Source organism: Lactuca virosa, chromosome 8, assembly GCF_052849685.1.
Source record: "Lactuca virosa cultivar CGN04683 chromosome 8, Lactuca_virosa_CGN04683_v6, whole genome shotgun sequence".
In the NCBI taxonomy this organism is placed as follows: domain Eukaryota; kingdom Viridiplantae; phylum Streptophyta; class Magnoliopsida; order Asterales; family Asteraceae; genus Lactuca; species Lactuca virosa.
In genome coordinates, this window is record NC_136433.1 from 283,295,099 (window position 1) to 283,318,636 (window position 23,538).

The 23,538-nt window shown below is 42.1% G+C and overlaps 1 protein-coding gene across 1 annotated transcript; it reads left to right on the plus strand.

Annotated features, from left to right (window-relative positions):
• Nucleotides 1–21,566: 21,566 nt before the first annotated feature.
• Nucleotides 21,567–23,267, plus strand: LOC145131578 (uncharacterized). The gene is made up of 3 exons (XM_079066250.1): nucleotides 21,567–22,196; nucleotides 22,582–23,058; nucleotides 23,208–23,267. The coding sequence occupies exons 1-3, from the start codon at nucleotides 21,567–21,569 to the stop codon at nucleotides 23,265–23,267; spliced, it is 1,167 nt and encodes a 388-aa protein (XP_078922376.1).
• The last annotated feature ends 271 nt before the right edge of the window (nucleotides 23,268–23,538 follow it).

The following is a 23,538-nucleotide window of genomic DNA, read 5'->3' on the forward strand; positions in this document are numbered from 1 at the left end:
CATTAGCTCAGTCTAAACACTTAGCATACCCACACTACTATAACCGTTAATCTTCATAGCGAGAGAGTATGTATGGATCTATACGGGGTTGCCATCCTCACATGTGATTGCTAGCTACAACCTCGACTGATCAATCGAAGCGGGTGGTAAATCTCTTCTATCGTTCCTACGACATACAATGAAGCGTTGTAGGGGATACACCCAGTCATATAGCTCGGTTATAGGATTCACTAAAAACATTAACTAGAGTCTCTCTCTTTTACTACAAACCATGGGCTTGGTTGTTTTCAAAACTATTTTAAGTATGAATTTACTTATGCAAGGATACACTTGGGTTTTCAAAGCTTATTCGAAGATCCTTTACAAACATTGTTTTAAGTATGGTTATACTTGCAAAGAAAATACTTTCAGACATTTTAAAAGTATCAGAGTGTTGTTAGCAGTAAACCTATAACTCTCACCAACCTTGTGTTGACCCTCAAAACTACATGTATTCTCAGGGAATCAGTAATTCAAGCATTTAGACGACGGATAATCATGGATTTCAGGCAAACTAGTTTACTAGTTTTTGTTATATATGCCTACATGTTAAGGAAATTCATGTATTATTCTTATCGGTAAGAACCTTGTATTCAATCTTAAAGATGGAACACAAATGTTGTTTTGTTTATTGTTGTACTTATGATGTATATTCAGTTTAGCTGTGATCCATGAACGTATTCGCACAGCCCAGCATGTTCCACGGCCTCGGTTGGGGTATGATAGATTGGTATCAGAGCTATATTGGCTATAGAGAACTCGTATCCTCGAAAGAGGAATACAACTATAGCAACAAGCTCCGAATAAAAGTAGTATTATTAATTACACTACTTCTTGACTACTTACGGCACATGGAATCTTGTTTGAAGGGTCGCTTGGGTTGCTGGATTCAAAACAGCTTAATTGCTAAAATGATCCCACCCTCTGATGCTTCTTGTCTGGCCCTCGTCAGTCTGTGGTAGTCTTGGAGTACAAAACAAAAATTAATATTACGACAAACCTCACCAACAATAATATATATATATATATATATATATATATGAGTATATATCCTCTGGACCGGGATGACCCTGAGAATGATCTAATCCCCCACCTTATGACTCTAGGTGACCAGCTATTTGATAGAGTCGGATTACTAGAGCAGCGAGTCGAAAGACTCGAGGAGGAGAAGGACATTGAGGCCATTCAGACACTATATGATCGCGTAGGTGCTAACCGCACCGAGGCAAATTCTATGAATGCTCATTACATAGAACTAGCCTACAGGACCCAGATCGCCAAGAGTCGGATGGATGTGGTTGAGTAACGAGCGGTTGTTGTCGCGCAAGAGCGACATCAGAACCATGAGTATTTCGAGGAACTGGTCCTCTACATGATTTCGTGATATGGGCTGTAACACCATAAATTTTCAGACAATTTTTTTCATTTTTAAAACACATAATTCTCAATATCACATTCCAAAACCACAATTGTCAAATTGTCAAAACACAAATTCATAAATTGTTTGATAAAATCCAGGATCGATCAAACATAAACTCCATCTCGTGTGTGTGTACAATCAAGTCGGCGCCTTCCCGCGATCCTGAGAAGTACCTGAAACACATATCACATAACACAGTAAGTACGAGGCTTAGTGAGTTCCCCAAAATACCACACACATCTCATTAGCCTCTCATGGCTATATCTCAAATAAAATGCTTCGTTCAATCTGTCTTAGTGGGGCCCTCCGGTCCCACAACTCGGGTGGACCCTCCGGTCCTAACTCAGTAAAGCTCAGAATAATACACAGCGTAAATCACAAAGACATAATGCAGGATATCACAATACTCAATAATAGCATACAAGACGCTCTGGTCACACAAATTATCACTCAAGGTAAGTATAGTGAGAAGACTCACCTCGTAAGCAAGAAAATAAATCTCGTACACGAATCACCGATCTAGCCTCCGCCTAACACATACGATAATTATCTCTAATTAACACTTAAATCACAACTCTAAGTAAACCAAGCTATTTTCTCTCTTTAATCTTTTGGAATGGGTAAAAGACCATTTTACCCCTCCATGGTCTCCCTATTCTCTGTCTTGACCAAACCCTAAAGTCAACAGAAGTCAAAACTCGAGTCAACAGTCCATGTTGACCCGACTCGTCGAGTGCACATATGTGACTCATCGAGTCCCCTTGTTTCCAGAAGTGTCGCGAAAGTCCCCCTTAGATCGTCGAATTGTCTTATCAACTCGCCGAGTCACACGTGTCCAGACTCGTCGGGGAAAACCCTAACCGACTCATCGAGTCAGTTCTCCGACTCGTCGAGTCCTTTCAGACTATATTCTCATTCAGACGTTTTAAGGCAGATTTACAACCCCAAACTCTAGATCTAGCCTCCCAAGGCTGATATACCACGTAAAGTTGCAAGCTTTACGTCCATGCATGGCACTTAGGGCTTGAAATGCCAAAAACAACTTCCATTTAGGGTCTTAATCATGAAATTTCTTCTATTAGTTGGATAAAGTTGGGACCTTTGGACTCTAGGGACCTCACAAGGTCCAGATCTAAAGTCTAAATCTCTTGGTAAGCTCAACACACTCAAAGCCTTAAGGAAAGATGCAATAAGCCCTAAAACTCCATAAAATGATATCTAATCAAACTAATGAGCAAGGTGGAGACTTTTTACCTTCAACAGAAGCTCTCGATGAAATAACACCAGATCCAACAGTCTCTTCTCATTCCTTTCTTGGATTCTCCACTCTTCTCTTCAAAATGTGCACTAAAATCCCCAAAGATTATCTCTCTCTCTCCCTCTCTCTCTATCTTATCTCAATATAGGCGATTAGGGTTTCACACAGGGGAGTAAGGTGGCTGGTGAGGCGGAAATGAGGGCTTAAGGTCCTTTATATAGGACCCAACCCCGTAGAATTAGGGTTTCCTCTCACAGCGCCAACTCGCCGAGTTGGTCTCTCTGACTCGTCGAGTTGGTCATAAAACCCATGTGGTCAATCCGCCTCTACTCGACGAGTTGGGGCATCCAACTCGTCGACTTGCTTAAACAACTCATAAATAACTATATAAATATTATATCTGGGAGTCGGGATGTTACAATAGACGTTTCATCTAGGGTGGCTTGTGGCTTAGGGTAGGGTTAGAACTTTTGAGGAATAGCTTTTATTTTTGCAAGTATTTATCATTGTCTGATTTGAAAATGATCTTGTGTAAAGCTTTTTCATTTCTAACCTTTCATGGTTGGTACATTTGTAACAAAAAACAAGCAGTTATAATATATGAAACTATTTTTAATATTTATTGAATGTGAACATACTATCATTATTCAGTTAAAAACATCGTTACAACTCTCATACTATGAATTGGAAATCTGTAAGATTTCAGGATCAAGTTACATAAATACACTATCACAAAATACAACTTGTTTATGACTACATACTGTAAAAAAACTTAACATATCCGTCTAAAACATATTAGGATGATGCCTCCAGAAAAAAGTCCATGAGTTCGTCCACCACCAACTCCCCAAGGTAACCCAGGAAGTACTCCAAAAGTAACTCAAACTTCAGTAGAAACTCCAAACCTCGGAGGAGCTCTAGACGTAACTAATTCAAACACACCATTTCAAATGGATCCTGCTCTAAAGTAGACCCTGCTTACGCAAGGGATTGCTACAGCCTTAGTCGCATACAAGGCTGCCAAAAATGACAACACTGGGAACAGTAGAAAAGGTGGAGGCACTCCAGTTATTAATCAAAACAATTCTAGAACTTGTTCATAAAAAGAGTTCATGGGGTGTAAACCCCGATCCTTTTATGTCATGGAAGGATTCATTGGTCTCTCCCACTTGATAGAAAAGATGGAGGCAGTATTTCACATCAGTTCTTGCCCTGATGACTGTCGGGTCAAGTACTCTACCTGCACACTGATGGATTATGCCTTAACTTGGTGGAATAACCATGCCAAGTCTATGGGAATCAATGAAGCCTGTTCCATAGGTTGGGAACCTCTGAAACATATGATGATCAAGGAGTATTGCCTACGATAGGAAGTCCAGGCTCTAGAGTAGGAGTTTTGGAATCTGACCATGCAAGGATCAGAGGTGGCTGCCAATATCTCCCAAGTCAATGACCTTGCTGACCTTTTCGTAGGAATGGTGACCCCGAAAGACAAAAAAACGGATAGATAAATTTGGGGACTTGCATCATTAGTCCAAGGTCTGGTTACTGCATCCAGACCCTCTACTTTCAATAGTGCCAAACAATTGGCCTATCAATTGACTGAACAGTGTATCTGTCAAGGTACCATGACCCCACCAAAGGAGAAGAACCAAGCGGGGAGTACAAAAAGGAAGTTCCATGGGAAGCCAAAAGGGAACTTCAAGCATCACAAGCCAAATCCAGAACATGTGAGTATGATGCAACCATAAACACTCCCACTCCAGCAAAGCCCTATTTTGGAACCCTAGCCCACTGTACTAAGTGAAACTTCCACCATGTTGGAAATTGCTTGATCTGCAGCATCTGCAACTTAAGGGGTCACACCGCTAAGTTTTGAAGAAAGGCCCCGAACAACACAACCTCAACCATTGATGCAAGAAGAAGTCGAACCTGTTTTGAATGCAACCAACCAGGGCATTTCAATAAATATTGTCCGAAACTGAAGAACCAGGGTGTTAAAAGGAAGGGCATTGGTGATAGGTGTGGGAGATGCAACCTAGGAACCAACTATGGTTAGTGGTACGTTGCCTATCAACGATATTTATACTTCCGTATTATTTGACACTGGTGTCGATATAAGCTTTATTTCCCATAAGTTTAGAAGAATGATAAATCGTAAATAATGCCAACTTAATGAAGCTTACACGCTAGAAGTAGCAAATGGTCAAATAGAAAGCACCTTAGAAATACTCACCAATTGCCTACTCACACTAAATAGTCACGTCTTCCATGTTGACCTAATACCAATGACCATTGGAAGCTTCGATGTAATTATCGGAATGGATTGGTTATCACTACACCGAGCAGAAATATTATGTTACGAAAAGGGCGTTCTACTACCCTTACCAAACGACAAAGCCCTTGCGATTTACAGAAATAAATCAGGGAAGAACCTAAGAGTCATAACTTGCATGAAGGCAAGGAAGTACATGCAGAAGAGATGCTTCTCTTTCATAGCCTATGTGGTGGATATGCAAGACAAGGGTAAGGAAATCAAAGACATACCGCAAGTGTGTGATTACCCGGATGTATTTCCAAAGGATCTACCTGGAGTACCCCTAATCAGACATGTCAAATTCCGAATTGACCTAATCCCAAGTGCAACACCAGTGGCATGATCTCCTTACCTTTTGGCTCCATCAGAAATGCAAGAACTATCCAGTCAACTTCAAGAACTTCTCGACAAAGGTTTTATTTGGCCAAGCTTCTCTGCATGGGGAGCCCCGGTATTGTTTGTCAAAAAGAAGGATGGATCGTTCAGGATGTGCATTGACTATCTAGAGTTGAACAAGCTCACCATCAAAAACCGATATCCACTCTCGAGGATCGACGACTTGTTCGACCAACTGCAAGGATCCTGTTACTACTTGAAGATCGATCTAAGTTCCGGCTATCATCAACTCAGAGTTCAAGAAGCAGATAATCCAAAGACGACATTTCGGACTCTATATGGTCACTATGAGTTTCTAGTTATGGAAATTGGACTGACCAACGCACCATCTGTATTCATGGATCTTATGAATAGAGTGTGTAAACCCTACTTGGATAAATTCGAGATCGTCTTCATCGACGAAATATTGATATATTCACGAAACAGGGAAGAACATGGCCAACACTTACGTTTAATTTTGGAACTATTAAGAAAAGAGAAACTTTATGCAAAGTTTTTTGAATGTGAGTTTTGGATAAAATACGTGCATTTCCTCAGCCATGTGGTCAGTCATAAAGGGATTTATGTCGATATCGTAAAGGGATTTATGTCGATCCCGTAAAGGGATTTATGTCGATCCCGTGTATAGTGGGCACATCTTCTTGGTTGTGATCCTTCATATTTACCTTCAATTATCTAGGTGTCCCGGTAGGCGCAAATATGAATATGAATAGAAACTAGAAACTTATCATTGAGAGATTTCAAGAAAAGCTCTCGGACTGGAAAGCCAAAAATCTCTTTTTTACAGGGTGTCTAACACTGATTCAGTGGGTGTTAGGGAATCTCCCTACTTACTATCTATCTTTTTTTGTTGCCCCTTCAGGTGTGATCTCTCAATTGGAAAAGCTCAAACAGAGATTCTTATGGGGTGGGTCAGAAGACAATAGGAAAATAAGTTGGGTGGGTGGAGCAAGATCATAAAAGTCAAAGAAAAAGGTGGACTCGAACTTGCGGCGATAAAAGATCTAAACATAGCTCTAATTTGCATGTGGTGGTGGAGACTTAGATGGAGAAGGAGTCATTACGGAACAAAGTTGTCACAAGCATACATAAACTGGACTAAAGATCTTCTTACAAACTATCCAATAAATCTACAATGGGGGTGTGGAAGGACATAACTAGAATGAAGGAAGTGTTGGAGAAGTGGAACATTCCATTGAGCACAATCATCAAAAGAACGGTTAACTCTGGAGATGATACACTATTTTGAAGTGATGACAGGATTGGTAGCGGACCTTTGAAACTTGTATTTCCCAGTCTATATTGTTTGGAATCACACAAGAGATGCAAGATTTCGGATCGGATATATGCTGGTGGATTCTCGTGGTCTTGGTCTAATCAACCTTATCCAAGACAAGTACAACAACTGATATGGATTCTTGGAACAGTTCATCTAAACTCAAACAGAGATTCATGGTCAACCAATTTAGTTTCAAACATGTATTTCTCGGTGGAAGCATGTAGGCAGAGACTAACCCAATCTCAAAGTGGATCGGACATAAGCTTAATTGTGTGGCTTAAAGAACTACCTATAAAGGTGTCATGATTTGTCTGGAGGGCAGTTCAAAACCATATTCCTTCTGCTTTGGCTCTCAAAAACTGAGGAATCAGTATAGTTACTGTTAATTGTAGCGAATGTAATTTAGCCGAGGAGTCAGCTGATCACATTTTATGTGTTTTCCCTTTGCCAAAGAGACATGGTAATGATTCTTTAGATGGTGTGGCATCCATATGCCTTCATTTGATAAGACAACTGAGGTGTTAGAGTTTGCGGCTACATGGGGAAACTGTCCACAAAAAGAAAAAAGTTTCGATGGGTATTTGCTACGGAACGATTTGGTCTGTGGAAAGTGAACATCGATAGAACATTCAATCAAGCAAGGATTACACCAACTAAGATCATGAACATTGTTCAGTCAACTGTATTCTTATGGTTCAAACATAGAAGTAGTAATGAAGTTTATAATATGCAAGAATGGTGTATTAAAACACTTATGTAACAGTAGAAATAGAGGGTACTATCTTGTATGATGTGGAGTGGTTTTCTTTTTCTCCTCCCAACCTATATGTTGTTTAGGCTAGGTTTTCTTCTCTCTTCTATTTCTTAATAAAATATGCTGGATCCACAAAAAAAAATGTGGGTATGTTTACTTTCTATATTTGTGGGCTTCTAGTGGCCTTCATGCACCAGATTGTCTGTGTTTTTTTACTTTATATTCTTGTGAACTTTCGACCGTTAGAGATAACAATGATTTCCAACTAATCCCCACCGAAAGACCCAACACATGAAGGGGCTTCCATAAGGGATATGTGTTGTAGTTTGTTGACAACGCAACTGCCCAAAACCTACAAAACTTAAAATAAAGACTAAGTACTACAAAATGAAGCTAATGTGAAACGGGCCCGGTCCTGAAATTTCGGAGGCCTTGTGCGAAAATGAAAGTGAGCTCCCATAATTTTTTTCGGTAAAATATTATTAAGTAATTTTGCTACCATTAATTTCAAATTTTAAATTTGTTAACAAACATCTAGTAAATTCAGTACCACAACATCATTTCTGCACACATTAGTAATAAGTTGTAATTGTTACAAGCAACTTTTTCTTAAAAAAAGATAAAAAGTCAGTGGAATAATATTTTCTAAACATTGATTTTCTAGCATTTTTAGAAAAAATCATCTATTACACATTCACAATCAATTTTATCAATAAATTCGTTATCAATTGAAGTTAAAGCCAAAACGTTTAATCTCTCTTGAGACATCATCAAGCGTAAATAAGATTTTAAAAGATTTAGTTTTGAAAATCTTTTTTTTGTTGATACAATGGTAATGGAAACAATCACCAATATTGTGTATGTTAGACAAGAAACTAGATAAGTCTTTATCATTTTTAAGAAATTTAGTATTCTATTAGCTGTATTATTTTCAACTGATAAAATTTTGTAACAATTTAAGTTCGTTGGATAAATCATGAGCATTGATGTCTGAGATATGACCATTTTGCCACCTCTTTTCAAGATTTTTACAACTTGACTTTAACTCACTAGTATTCAGTGATGTCAATTTTTCTATTGTGAATAAAAAACCAAAAATGTCTTCATATTGTTTGTATTGTTTAAACTTTAATTCTAATGAACCAATAGCTTGATCAACTATGTACACAAAATATTGAATCATGAATGACTATTGAGGTAAAAGTTCATGTACTGATTCTGAACACCCAACGTCACTCTCGTTATTTTTTAAATTGTTCTTTAATTTTTTTTTAATAAACACTGGATCCATTCAAAAATTGTAACACCCATAAAAATCATGCCAAATTTAAACTTTTAAAAACATTTCAAAACCATTAATCATTACAAAACTTGTTTTAAAAATCTATAATATCAGAGTATCCCAGAAACATAAACATAAATATGAGGAGCATTACGATCACGCCTTTGCCATCCCGCGATCACCTGATGTACCTGAAACAATAAACTGAAACTGTAAGCCCGAGGCTTAGTGAGTTCCCCTAAAATACGGATACACTGCACATAACACATATACAAATAACAGCATGTACTAGGTCCACAGCTTTGCAGACTGGATTACCGTTGGGCCCACAGTGTGAGTCTGGATTGCCTTTCGAGCCTACAACTCACATCTGGATTGCCACTTAGCCTAGAGTACGAGTCTGGTTTGCCCCACCTGGCCCTCAGCTCATATCTGGAATGCTCTCGGGTTTGTTGGTTACCGTACGGAGCAGCATCACCTCAACCCACCCCCACATAATATGTCGACATATAACATAACTAATGCGCATACAAGTAATCACATAATAATACAGGTAGTCCTACAGATCTACCTAACTGGCATAGAAACTAGCATGGAACACTAACTCATGCTCAACATACTACCAACTGCTAGGATATCATATCCAATGGGCTGGCCTTGGTGTCTTAGACCCCTTAGTATAGTGAGCTAACTCACCTCACAAGTAGTGCTGAAGTACCGAAAACCTCTGATCGTTGTCTCACCGGAAATCCCGAACTATCACATAATAAATACCAAGTCAATACACAATATAACAGTCTTCACTAAGGGTCCACACAATCCATCATGTCCATTCTCTTTATTGGTCCAAGGCCCAATGCCAAGTCCATAACCTTGAAAGTCCTTATGCAAAACCCATAATTGGCCCAATTTACCAAATTGGGCCCAACTCCCTAATTAGGCTTAATTCCAAGATCCATTATCAAAACTTGGCCCAAAACATCATATTTATAAAGTCCAGCAAAGGCCCAAATCCAACTAGTCCATAAATAGCCCAAAACCCGATGCCCAAATGTCAAAAGCCCAACAGAGGACGTACGCTGGGCGTACTCCTCTGGTATGCTGGGCATACTCGTTCTGATGTTGACCACCATCTGGGTGGTTGACCCAATACGTTGGGCGTACTGGATTTACGTTGGGCGTACGTAGTGGTTTGCCAAAATCTTAGTAAGTGCTTAATGGCTTAAGCACTTAAGCCCAAACTTCAGATCCAGTGACCAAATGTGCCTAGGACCCATAAAGTCACGAACTTTATCACTTTGGACATCAAGAAAGCTCTTAATACTTGGTCTTAATCCACTAAGACCTTCCTACTCCACGCATGGGACATCTTAAGCCACTGGGACCTCATTTTTATGACTCAAAACCCCTTCAAGAATCTAGAAGGACAGTTTATTTCGTCCAAATCACATCATGCACCATCTTGGGACTTTTTGGGACAAGAAATGGTTCTTTAAAGCAAAACGGCAAGATCTATACATATATGCATAAAGTTTAAAGCTTTTTACCTTCTGGAGCTTCTAGGGCACAAACCAACTTCATATCTACAAGCTTGATCTTCTTCTCCAACTCCTTGATGCAACATCTTCTTCTTAAAACACTCAAGAAACACTGAATAAGCTCACACACTCAAGGAAATGGCTAGGGTTTGGGGAAAACGACTCTAAGCAGTGGAGGCTGAGGTAAGGGAGGGTTATGTGCTCATAATGTTGCTTATATAGCCCCCAAACCCTAAATATTAGGGTTTCATCCTGACATAAGTACGCCCAGCGTACTAAGGCGGACCTTAGTACGCTTAGCATACTCTTATGTACGCTCAGCGTACTCCTCCTTGACCCAAGGTTGCAACCTTGGCCCTTATACTTATCTTGGCTCTACACTTCCAACCCCAAGGACTACAAATGACAAAATAATGATAGAAGAGGGTTTGGAAATACTTGCAAAATCTCGAGATGTTACAATTCTCCCCCACTTGACCTAGTCTTCGTCCTCGAAGTCTGCTGTAGTAAATAGATCCGGGTAATGCTCCCGCATCTCGGACTCGGGCTCCCATGTCCACTCGGACCCCCTCCAATGCTCCCACTGTACCTTTACCAAAGGTATCTCCTTGTTCCATAGAACCTTCATCTTCCTCTCCAGAATGGCCACGGGGCTCTCCACGTAATTCAGGCGCTCATCGACCTGAATATCATCCAACGATACTACTGCCTCCTGATCCATAATGCAGTTTCGCAATTGCGAAACGTGAAAAGTGTTGTGGATCCGACTAAGCTCCTCCGGTAGCTCTAGCCTATATGCCACCTTTCCAACCCTGGCAACGATCCTAAACGGCCCAATGTATCGGGGACCCAATTTTTCCCTCTTCCTGAAGAAGATCACACCCTTCCCGGGCGAGACCTTCAGGAATACCATGTCACCGACATGGAACTCTAACTCAGATCGGCGTCTGTCGGCGTAACTCTTCTGCCGACTCTGAGCAGTCTGAAGACGCTTTCTAATCTGCTGAATCTTCTCGGTAGTCTGTAAGACTACCTCTGTCCGTCCCATCACCATGTGTCCAACCTCACCCCAACAAATCGGGGTGCGACATCTCCGCCCATACAACAGCTCGAAAGGCGGGGCGCCAATGCTGGAATGATAGTTGTTGTTGTAGGCGAACTCTGCAAGGGGTAGGTGGGAATCCCAGCTCCTACTGAAGTTAATGACACACGCCCTCAACATGTCCTCGAGGGTCTTAATGGTCCGCTCGCTCTGACCATCGGTTTGCGGATGATATGATGTGCTAAAATGCAGCCGCGTGCCCAGTTCCTCGTGGAACTTCTGCCACAAACGGGAGGTAAATCTAACATCTCGGTCGGAAACAATGGAGACCGGAACGCCGTGGCGAGCGACGATCTCGCGGACATACACGTCGGCTAACTTCTCGGCTGATGAACTCTCTCGTAGGGCCAAGAAATGGGCACTCTTGGTCAATCGATCCACGATGACCCATATAGCATCAAACCCCTTCGCCGTCCTCGGTAGCTTGGTAATGAAGTCCATCATGATCTGTTCCCATTTCCACATGGGAATCTATAGGGGCGGCAGCGTGCCATGCGGCCTCTGATGTTCGGCCTTGACCACCCTATAGGTCAAGCACCTCTCGACGTACCAAGCGATTTTTCGCTTCATGCACGGCCACCAGTAACTCAAAGTCAAGTCCCGGTACATCTTGGTGGCCCTCGGGTGAATAGAGAAGTGAGCCTTGTGAGCCTCCTCCATAACTGTCTGTATGACCCCACCAGACATCGGAACCCATACCCGACCGCATCGGGTCAATAATCCCCGGCTATCCTGCACAAACTGGGCGTTCTCGCCCCTGATCCTCTCTAGTTTCCAGTTCTCTGGTCGCATTCCCTTAGCTTGAGCATCTCTAATCAAACTCACAAGTGGAGAATCCACCGCTATCCTCATACTTATCGATGGGGTGGAAGATCCAACTAACTTGCGGCTCAGAGCGTCCGCCACCACATTTGCTTTACCGGGGTGGTAAAGGATCTCGCAGTCGTAATACTTGACTACATCCAGCCACCTGCGCTGTCTCATGTTTAGGTTCGGCTGATCCATGATGTGTCTCAGGCTCTTGTGATCCGTGTATATGGTTCAGCGGACCCCATAGAGGTAATGTCTCCAAATCTTGAGAGCGAATACCACCGCTCCTAACTCCAGATCATGAGTAGCATATCTCGTCTCATGCGGCTTCAGCTGTCGCGATGCGTAGGCTATCACCCGTCCTTTCTGCATGAGGACCGCCTCCATTCCTATGATGGATGCATCACATAACACCACAAAATCGTCGACTCCCTCTGGAAGAGTCAATACTGGTGCCTCGCACAAACGCTGTCGGAGGGTCTCAAACGCCCTCTACTGCTCAGGGCCCCACCGGAAATCCACCCCCTTCCTCTTCAGACGAGTGAGGGGTACTGCAATCTTGGAGAAATCATGTATGAATCTCCGGTAGTACCCTGCCAATCCTAGAAAATTCATGATGTCTGAGGGAGATTTCGGAACCTCTCACTGCATGACTGCCTCGATTTTGGCCGGGTCGACCAAAATCCCCTCCTGGTTAACGAGATGTCCGAGGAACTGGACCTCTCGTAACCAAAACTCACACTTCGAGAACTTGGCATACAGCTGTTCCCGTATCAGAACTCCCAGTAACTCCCTAAGGTGCTCCTCGTGCTGCTCTCAGGTCTTGGAATATACCAAGATATCATCTATAAACACGATGATCGAGCGGTCAAGCATCGGTCTACAAACCCGATTCATCAGGTACATAAATATTGTTGGTGCGTTGGTGAACCTAAATGACATCACCACAAACTCATAATGTCCATAGCAAGTCCGAAACGCGGTCTTCTCCACGTCCTCCTATATAACCCAGACCTGATGATACCCAGACCTCAAGTCTATCTTGGAAAACCAAGATGCACCCTGCAACTGATCAAAGAGATCATCTATCCTCGGGAGTGGATAACAGCTCTTCACCGTCAACTTGTTCAACTCCCTATAATCAATGCACATCCGGTGTGAACCGTCCTTCTTCATGACAAGAGGATCGGTGCTCCCTATGTAGAACTCCTCGGTCGAATGAACTGCTTGCCCAGCAGTTCCTGCAGCTGTGATCACAGCTCCTGCATCTCGGGTGGCGCCAATTGGTACGGCGCCTTAGCGATAAGGGCTGCACCCGGCACCAGGTCGATCCAGAACTCGACCTGCCTCTCCGGAGGTATCCCTGGTAACTCCTTCGGGAACACGTCAGCAAACTCTCTAACCACTAGAACCTCTAAAACTGGAGTCTGATCCTTGACCCGCGTATCCACCACATACGCTAGATAACCCGCACACCCGTGTTGAATATACTGTCGAGCCCTGGTAGCTGAACAAAAACATGATCCCACTCTGGTGCCCTCCCCATATACAATCAGTTCTCCCCCACTTGGGGTTCGAACTACTACCTTTTGACCCTCGCAATCAATCATGGCACCGAATCGACTGAGCCAGTCCATCCCCACAATCACGCACACATCCCCCATGGGAATCGGAATCAAGTCTATCGGGAAGGATACCCCGAAGATCTCCAACTCACATCCTCGGTAGACCGAAGAATCAGAAACCCTGTGTTCGTTGGCGATAGAGACTCGCAACGGACACTATAGCTCGCCTACTGGCACACTGACCTCCCTACTAAATGTTTGTGATACAGATGACCGACTCGCCCCCGAGTCAAATAAAACCAATGCAGGCAAGGGTTCACTAAAACCGTAGCTAAACACAGTTATAGACAAATAAGCATAAAACATATAAGATCAGTAAGATAAGGGATAGAAACATACCAGCAACCACATCTGGTGCTGCCCTGGCCTCCTCTGCGGTGAGCTGGAAGGCGCGCCCCTGAGCCTTCGGGGGCTCTGCTCTACCTGACCTCCCGTCTGTAATCCTCAATGTAGCTGGAGCGGGAGCCTGTGCCGGCTTAGCGGCAAGCAACGGACAGTTGGCCTTCAAGTGGCCAACCTGATCATAGTGATAACATAACCTCATACTTGGAACCGCGGAGGCTGGCAACAATCCTTCGCATAATGCCCCTCCTTCCCACACATGTGGCACCCAATACCAGCTAGACAAACCCCAGAATGACCATTTCCGCACTTTCCACAAGTGTGGCTCTGCTGACCCCCGGTCCTAGAATCAGCGGTCTTAGACCGCTTCAGCGCCGGCTGTAACTCTGCCAGGGCTTGTCGCTGCTCCCTCAACTGCAGCTCAATCTCCAACTCACGCCACCTAGCGGCCTCCTGTAAATCCAGTAGAGTACCACATCGTTATGTGGCAACAAACTGACGAATGTCAGTCGTGAGCATGCTCAGATAACGTGTAATCTGGGCCTGCTCAGAAGCAAACTCCGGGCAGAACATCGCCCTCTTAGTGAACATACGGGTGATCTCTGCCACCGACTCCTCATCCTGTCTCAAACTGAAAAACTCCTGAGCCAAACGTTCTCGCTCGACCTGTGGAATGTAACGGGCGCAGAACATATCCCTGAACTGCTCCCAAGTAACAGCAGCTCTCTGATCATCAGTGTACAACCCTATCATCAATCTCCACCAGTCCTTGGCCCCGAGCCTCAACAAGTTCAGGGCACATCTGACCTTCTGGTCAGTAGCACATGAGCACGTGAAGAAACAGCCCTCCACGTCAGATAACCACCTCATGGCTCTAATCGGATCCTGGGTACCATCAAATTTCAGGGGCTTTGTGTTATCGAAGTCCCGGTACTGGAAGCCCCAAATGGCTCGTCCTCTTCCTCCTGCCGCTGCTACAGCCGATGCAGATACAGCGGCAGCTTTCTCTGAAAGGGCTGTGTAACGCTCGTCGAAATACTCGCCCATGGCGGTCTTAATAGACCCAAACATCTCCGGTAGCTATGCCCGGAACATAGCGGAAACCTCATCATCCAGGATCTCTCGAATCATGGCATCTAGCTCCTCTGTCCCCATCTGCACCACAGTCTCAGGTGTTGCTGGCCCCCCCTGGCCTCCGTCTCCTGATCCTGATCCTGACTCGGATCCAGTCACAAAGCGTCTCGTAACCACCATTCTGAAAACATACCAAAAAGATATCAAATAATCCACATGATAACAGGGGACGAACTTACAACTAAACCCTAGGGGTTGTGACTTCCTTGCTACGCGTATGGGTCTTGTGCTTTCAGTAGTACGGGCCCATACTACCTTCCACGCCTACCCATATTTGTCTCAAGTATCACCACAACACCCTAACCATATATATACAAAAACATAGCGAGCACTCAATCCTCACTCCTAGAGGAATGCTAAATATCTCATAACTGGCCTCCCGGCCTCGCACGACCCACCCATCCATGAAACTTCCACCAACCCTACAGCACTAGTGTATGCTAGCCATGCATAACGTTGGACCCCATAGACTTTTGAATATTTGATCCTACCCTAAGCCCCCAATCATAAAAGAACAGAACATAAGGCCAAACCAAACATTCTCAGGCTATAAGATCTTAATTATGCATAATCGTGATGCATACACTAAGCAAGTACAGTAATGATGTCAATCTCATATAAAGAAAACCCTAGACTAGCAGGCATCATGTAATCAGGAAATTCTATCATGCAATTCCTGAAGATCCCTAGCCTAGTACTAACATGATGTTCTAAGATATCATAATATCAAATAACCATATGGTATTTTGGGGCCTACTTACTGGCTCCGGTTGATCATATAACGTGCATCCTCCATTGATATTTTGAAAACCTTGTTGAAAAATCATTTTGAAAATATTTTCCTTGGTTTGAGACTGGATTCACACAAGTGTTCCTCCAATTCACTCAAACCAAGGCTCTGATACCAACTTGTAACACCCATAAAAATCATGCCAAATTTAAACTTTTAAAAACATTTCAAAACCATTAATCATTACAAAACTTGTTTTCAAAATGTATAATATCAGAGTATCCCAGAAGCATAAACATAAATATGAGGAGCTGTATGATCACGCCTTTGCCTTCCCGCGATCACCTGATATACCTGAAACAATAAACTGAAATTGTAAGCCCGAGGCTTAATAAATTCCCCCAAAATACCGATACACTACACATAACACATATACAAATAACAGCATGTACTAGGTCCACAGCTTTACAGACTAGATTACCCCCGGGCCCACAGTGTGAGTCTGGATTTCCTTACTGGACTACAACTCACATCTGGATTGCCACCGAGCCCACAGTACGAGTCTGGTATGCCCCACCTGGCCCTCAGCTCGTATCTGGAATGCTCCTGAGCCCACAGTGCGAGTCTGGCATGCCCACATGGCCCTCAGCTCGTATCTGGAATGCTACTGGGTTTGTTGGTTACCGCACGGAGCAGCATCACCTCAACCCACCCCACATAAAATGTCGACATATAACACAACTAATGTGCATACAAGTAATCACATAATAATACAGGTAGTCCTACAGATCTACCTAACTGGCATAGAAGCTAGCATGCAACAATAACTCATACTCAACATACTACCAACTGCTAGGATATCATATCCAATGGGTCGGCCTTGGTGTCTTAGACCCTTTAGTATAGTGAGGTAACTCACCTCACAAGTAGTGCTGAAGTACCGAAAACCTCTGATCGTTGTCTCACCGAAAATCCTGAACTATCACATAATAAATACCAAGTCAATAAACAACATAACAGTCTTGACTAACGGTCCACACAATCCATCATGTCCATTCTCTTTATTGGGCCAAGGCCCAATGCCAACTCCATATCCTTGAAAGTCCTTATGCAAAGCCCATTATTGGCCCAATTTACCAAATTGGCCCCAACTCCCTAATTGGGCCTAATTCCAAGATCCATTATCAAAATGTGACATCCCCATTTTCACGGCCAGAAAAGAAAGATTTTGTTTATGCTTTATAAAAATCAGAGTACTTCTTTTAATAAAAATGTTGCGGAATTTGTTCCCAGTAAAACATGATAAATACGTTATCAAAGCATTTCCGAAGAAATGTATTTTTATTCATTTTAAAACATTTGGGATGTCATCGTCAATACAGAAACATAAGCATAAACAGAACATACATTCATGTACACTAGTGATCTACATCTCTTTTAAATCCCTCAGTGTAATGTAACTTCATATCGACACCTGTGATAGAAATAAGCTGGAGTGGGTCAGGTTGGGAAACCTGGTGAGTACATAGGGTTTTCAACCCACAATAATATAATTATTATGTTTAAACATCAAACAATCAACCCAATTACCCATCCCCATTATCTTCTTTACTCTTAAGGATCTACCCTAAGAATCAACTATTCCTCGTTCATTCATTCCTAAGGATCATCCTAAGGAATCGGCGCGAAGTCCATCGTCACCGGGGTTTAGGCACTAAGTCTGCATAGTCGCCAGGATTTATACAACAGGCACTAAGTCCGCATAGTCGCCAGGGTTTAGGCACTAAGTCTGCATAGCCGCCAGGGTTTATACAACAGTCACTAAGTCCGCATAGTTGCTAGGGTTTTGGCACTAAGTCTACATAGTCGCCAGGGTTTATACAACAGGCACTAAGTCCGCATAGTCGCCAGGGTTTTGGCATCAAGTCTACATGATCGCCAAGGTTTAGGCACCAAGTCTGCATGATCGCCAGGGTTTAGAGTACACCGGGTGAACACGTCGTTCACAACACCTACAGGTTGCGAGCCTGCTAGTGTTCCACTGGACTGTCTAGAGTAGTCTGTGGTTGTCATCCATACTCTGCTAGATGACGGGGCCAGCATTTGGGAACAAGGCTTCTTACATCGTCCACCTCTTACCCTTACCTCATGGTCTATATTACCTCTCAACTTATCGTCCAACTCATATTTCATCTACCCATGTTTTACCCAACATATTATGTAGATATAAATACATATGCAGTTTAAATCATATAAAACTCGTATAAAATCGTTCATCCAGCATAGATAGCAAGTATACAGATAATATGCACACATAGCATGTAGCTTATATAAAATACTTCATATCTATATGTAAGATGAAAGTAACTATGCACTCACCTGGTAAGGTGGTGACTCGGTACTCGGACAGCACTTCGTTATCTCAACACAATTTTCCCTTGACAAAACCTAGTATCAATACCACTAGGGTTTTGTCTAAAGTTAACCGCGACTAATTAATAGTGTAGCTATTATTACTATTATATAAGCGTTAAGTAACACTCTTATATAACTCAAAATAATAGCCCGTATATTTATTATAAGGTCCTAATAACATTACTATATTTAAACATAAGCTATACTTAAGGTAGGGTAAGCATATCTCACTTACCAGGGGTTTGGCTAGGAGCCGAGCTCTGCAGGGGCAGAACTTCCGAGCCGAAATCTTTTCTTCTCGGAGCCTTACGGTGCTCCGGGACTCGCCTCTAACACCTAGGAGGTGTTAGGGAAGGGGGAAGAGGGTTTGGGGGTAATGGGAGAGAAAGAGTATGAAAGGTGTGAGTTTTGGGGGTGAATTACGCCTCTATTTATAGGCTGTCTGGGCCAATTCACGTCGTGAGAAAGGGTGCTCACGTCGTGAGCCTTGCGTAGGCTCTAAGGCGAAGTCTGGTGCTGACACGTGGTGCCGGACGCAGGTAAAACAGCCAATCTTTAAAAATTCATAACTTTCGCATACGAACTCCATTTTTTACGTTCTTTATATCCACGTGTAGGTAAAGACAAGATCTACAACTCTCCCTTTGACTCCATCGGCAAATTCTGGACCGATTTTAAATTTAATAGTATCAGAATATTACACTGTTAAATGTCCGCGTAAAATTCGTAACTTCTTCATACAGACTCCGTTTTCGTCTGTCTTTTTATCGTTGAGTTCCTATTAATGAGATCTTCAACTCTCATTTAGGTCACATAAGCCAAAAACCGCTCGAACTAAAATCCGAGTTTCGGGCCGTGCACTGCTAAGCCAAATCTTAGAAAATTCATAACTTCCTCATACGAAGTCAGATTTGGGCGTTCTTTTTTTGTATGTTCTCGGTTTAACGTATTCTACAACTTTCGTTTAGATCACTAAGGCTAAAAAGTCCTCCATCGTAATTTCACTATTTACGTCTCCCGGTGTCGTGTCGGTTTTGCCGTAAAACTTCGACGGACCATAACTTCTTCGTTATAACTCGGATTTCGGCGTTCTTTATATGTACGGAACCCTTGTAACATATACCACCACGTGGTTAAGATTATTCCTTCTAAATAATATTCCATCAAAAACTCATTTTTGATGCTCATTGTCTCTAAATTGACTAGCCCGGATCTGCGGGCGTTACACAAAACTTGGCCCAAAACATCATATTCATAAAGTCCAGCAAAGGCCCAAATCCAACTAGTCCATAAACAGCACAAAACACGAAGCCCAAATGTTAAAAGCCCAACAGAGGACGTACGCGGGGCGTAGTCCTCTGGTACGCTGGGCGTACTTCTTCTGATGTTGACCACGATCGAGGTGGTTGGCCCAGTATGCTGGGCGTACTGGATTTAAGATGGGCGTACGTAGTGGTTTTCCAAAATCTTAATAAGTGCTTAATGGCTTAAGCACTTAAACCCAAACTTCAGATCCAGTGACCAAATGTGCCTAGGACCCATAATGACACGAACTTTATCACTTTGGACGTCCAGAAAGCTCTTAATACTTTGTCTTAATCCATTAAGACCTTCCTACTCCATGCATGGTACATCTTAAGCCATTAGGACCTTATTTTTATCACTCAAAACCCCTTCAAGAGTCTAGAAGGACAGTTCATTTCGTCCAAATCACATCATGCACCATCTTGGGACTTTTTGGGACAAGAAATGGTTCTTTAAAGAAAAATGGCAAGATCTATACATATATGCATAAAGTTTAAAGCTTTTTACCTTCTGGAGCTTCTAGGGCACAAACCAACTTCATATCTACAAGCTTGATCTTCTTCTCTAACTCCGTGATGCAACACCTTCTTCTTAAAACACTCAAGAAACATTTAATAAGCTCACACACTCAAGGAAATAGCTAGGGTTTGGGGAAAACGACTCTAAGCAGTGGAGGCTGAGGTAAGGGTGGGTTATATGCTCATAATGTTGCTTATGTAGCCCCTAAACCCTAAATATTAGGGTTTTATCCTGACAGAAGTACGCCCAACGTACTAAGGCGGACCTTAGTATGCTTAGCGTACTCTTATGTACGCTCAGCGTACTCCTCCTTGACCCAAGGTTGCAACCTTGGCCCTTATACTTATATTGGCTCTACACTTCCAACGCCAAGGACTACAAATGACAAAGTAATGATAGAAGAGGGTTTGGAAATACCTGCAAAATCTTGGGATGTTACGAAAAAAGAAGTTATAACTCTATGCATAGTCATAGATTTAAGTTGTTTGCTCAGGTAATTTACTTTTAGCCAATATATGATACCATATAATCATACAAGTTATAAAGTCAAATCAACCAATAGATTTATTCCTAGGGTTTTTGTCATAGAGACCCTACTATCTTTTACAGTTGGTTTTAAAAGCCCATTATTATTTTATTTGGTCTTTATAGACCCCCAAATAAGAAATTTACATGTCACTTTTGTCATTATTGATATTTGAATTAATTTATTCGGTTAAACAAATGACGTGGCCTTTGACTTTGGTAGTCAACTGTAAATATTGCCATGTGTGTTATTCCTGACTGTATAATCATCAAAATGTTTAATTTTATTTTCCTTGGTTTGTATGTGGTATATAAGAAGAGGAAGGAAGATATCGAACTAGGGTTTTTAACAATAATAGCCACTATTCAGATTACATTGTTGCTATCGAAGATATTATACTCTCTGAGTTTTGTTACACTCTTGCATGGATAAGAACGAAAACAAAGCTGTCTATCTGAGAGTTCATGTACACTACAATGGTGTATTTGTGCGACATCCTTCTGGATTTGTTGGTGGGAGTCACTTCCTCTTTACTGACATTGACTGGGCAGGTATGGATGTAAGGGACTGTTTTGCTTTTCTTGAAAGAGCTATAGGGGAAGAGTTTTAAAACCTTTACTATTGCATACCTAACAATCCTTTATCTAGAGGGATTCTTCCCATTGTAGATGACTTAGATTATGCCTAGTTTATAGATACTGGGTATGAGTATGGGGAAATTTCAATTTATGTTGATCGTAATGGGAATGGTTTGGAGTAACGGTGGGATGATGACATGAATCTAGTTGTTAGTGAAGACGAAAGTGGCCTTGAATATGAGGGTGGAGCTACAAATGAAGGAAACATTGTCTCTGATGGAACCCATCCCAATGTAGGTCTTGAAGATGAAGTCATTGACCATGACAACACACCCTTGAACAAGACAAGTGAGGATGATTTTCTTAATAAGTTATGTCCTCCTGAAGGAGATACTGGTGACAATGAAGTTGAAAAAGAAGATGTTGAGATACATTCCATTTTCAACCCTGATTTGCAATGGAAGAGGCAAGTAACTGTTCTAGGGATGAAGTTTAAAAGTCCAAAGCAACTGAAAAACATGTTATGTAACTATGTTGTGGCGAATGGATGCCAACTATGTTTCAAGAAGAATGACAATAAAAGGTTGTTGGTGGTTTGTTGCAAAGGAGCTTGCCCATTCAGATTATGGGCTACATGGATGAATCAGGAGGTGTCATTTCAAATTAAGACATTGAAGATTGAACATAATTGTGCTAGAAACTACAAACTAGGTTCTATTGTCACATACTCACGGATAGGAGAACATTATACTAAGGAAATCTTGCACAGACAGAAGCTCACTTTTAGACAATTGAGATTGGAGGTCATAAGGAAGTTTGGAATACAGGTAAGTTTAAGTCAATGTAGAAGGGCAAAGGCACATGCAATGAGTCTTATTGAGGGGACCCTAACTGAGCATTATACAAAATTATGGTCTTATTGGGAGGAAATTAGAAGAACCAATCCAGGTTCAACAGTAAAAATTGATGTCTAATGCATGCCTGATGGTTTGAATTACTTCATTAAGTTCTATGTGTGTTTTGCTAATGTGAAATCTTCTTGGTTAGAAGGGTGTAGAAAGGTGTTGGGGAAAGATGGGTGTTTCCTTAAGGGTGTATACACTAGGGAGTTACTATGTGTTGTGTGCAGAGATGCTACCAACCACATTTTCCCAGTTGCATGGGCAATAGTGTCTGTTGAGAATAAAGAAAATTGTATGTAGTTTTTTGGAGCTGCTTAAAGATGATCTTGAACTAGGTATGGGCAATGGCTTCACATTAATATCTGATCAACACAAGGGTCTTATGGAGGCAGTTAAGGCGATGCTTCCTTGTGCTGAGCATAGACAATGTGCCAGGCACATTGTTGCAAACTTTAAGAAAAAGTTTGCAGGGAATATTTTTGAGAACCTTTTTTGGAAGGCTTGTAATGCAACAACACTACAGTCTTTCAATGTGTTCATGAAAGAAATGGAAAAACTAAACCCAGAAGCCCATAACTATTTGATGGAAAAGGATCCAAAGACTTGGTCAAGGGCTTTTTATGAGGTCGGCAGGGCTTGTGCTGCAGTGGAGAATGGTCTGTCAGAGAGCATTAATGCATTAGTTGTGGAAGACAGAAGGAAACCTATTCTCACTTTGTTGGAGGAGCTGAGGTTACATATCATGGAGAGGAAGTATAACTTGAAACACAAAAAATGGTCAAAGGAGGTAAGTCCTGCCATCAGGCAGTTGCTAAATGGTTTAAAGATTGAAGCTAGGTACTAGCAGGTGCTCCCAAGTAAATTAAACACGTTTGAGACTAGAAATGAAGGGCAAGCTTATGATGTGCATCTTGACAACAAAACATGTTCTTGTAGGTTATGGCAACTGAATCGATATGGGTGTGCACATTCAGTTTCTACAATCTTATTTCTTAATTGGGATGTTAAGACTTTTGTCGATCCTATTGTATGTAGGTCAAATTACAATAAAACATACTTGAACAATATCTTGCCTATGAATGGTAGTAACATGTGGCCAGAGACATCATTTACCCCACCATTACCTCCCCAAAGAAGAAAGATGCATGGAAGACCTGTTGTTAAAAGGAAGAAAGATGTCTCAGAGAGGATATGTTTCACAACTAGCATTTTAGGGTCGGGATTTCCTACTCGTGTACAAGATAGTTCTTCATGTAACTATGACGCT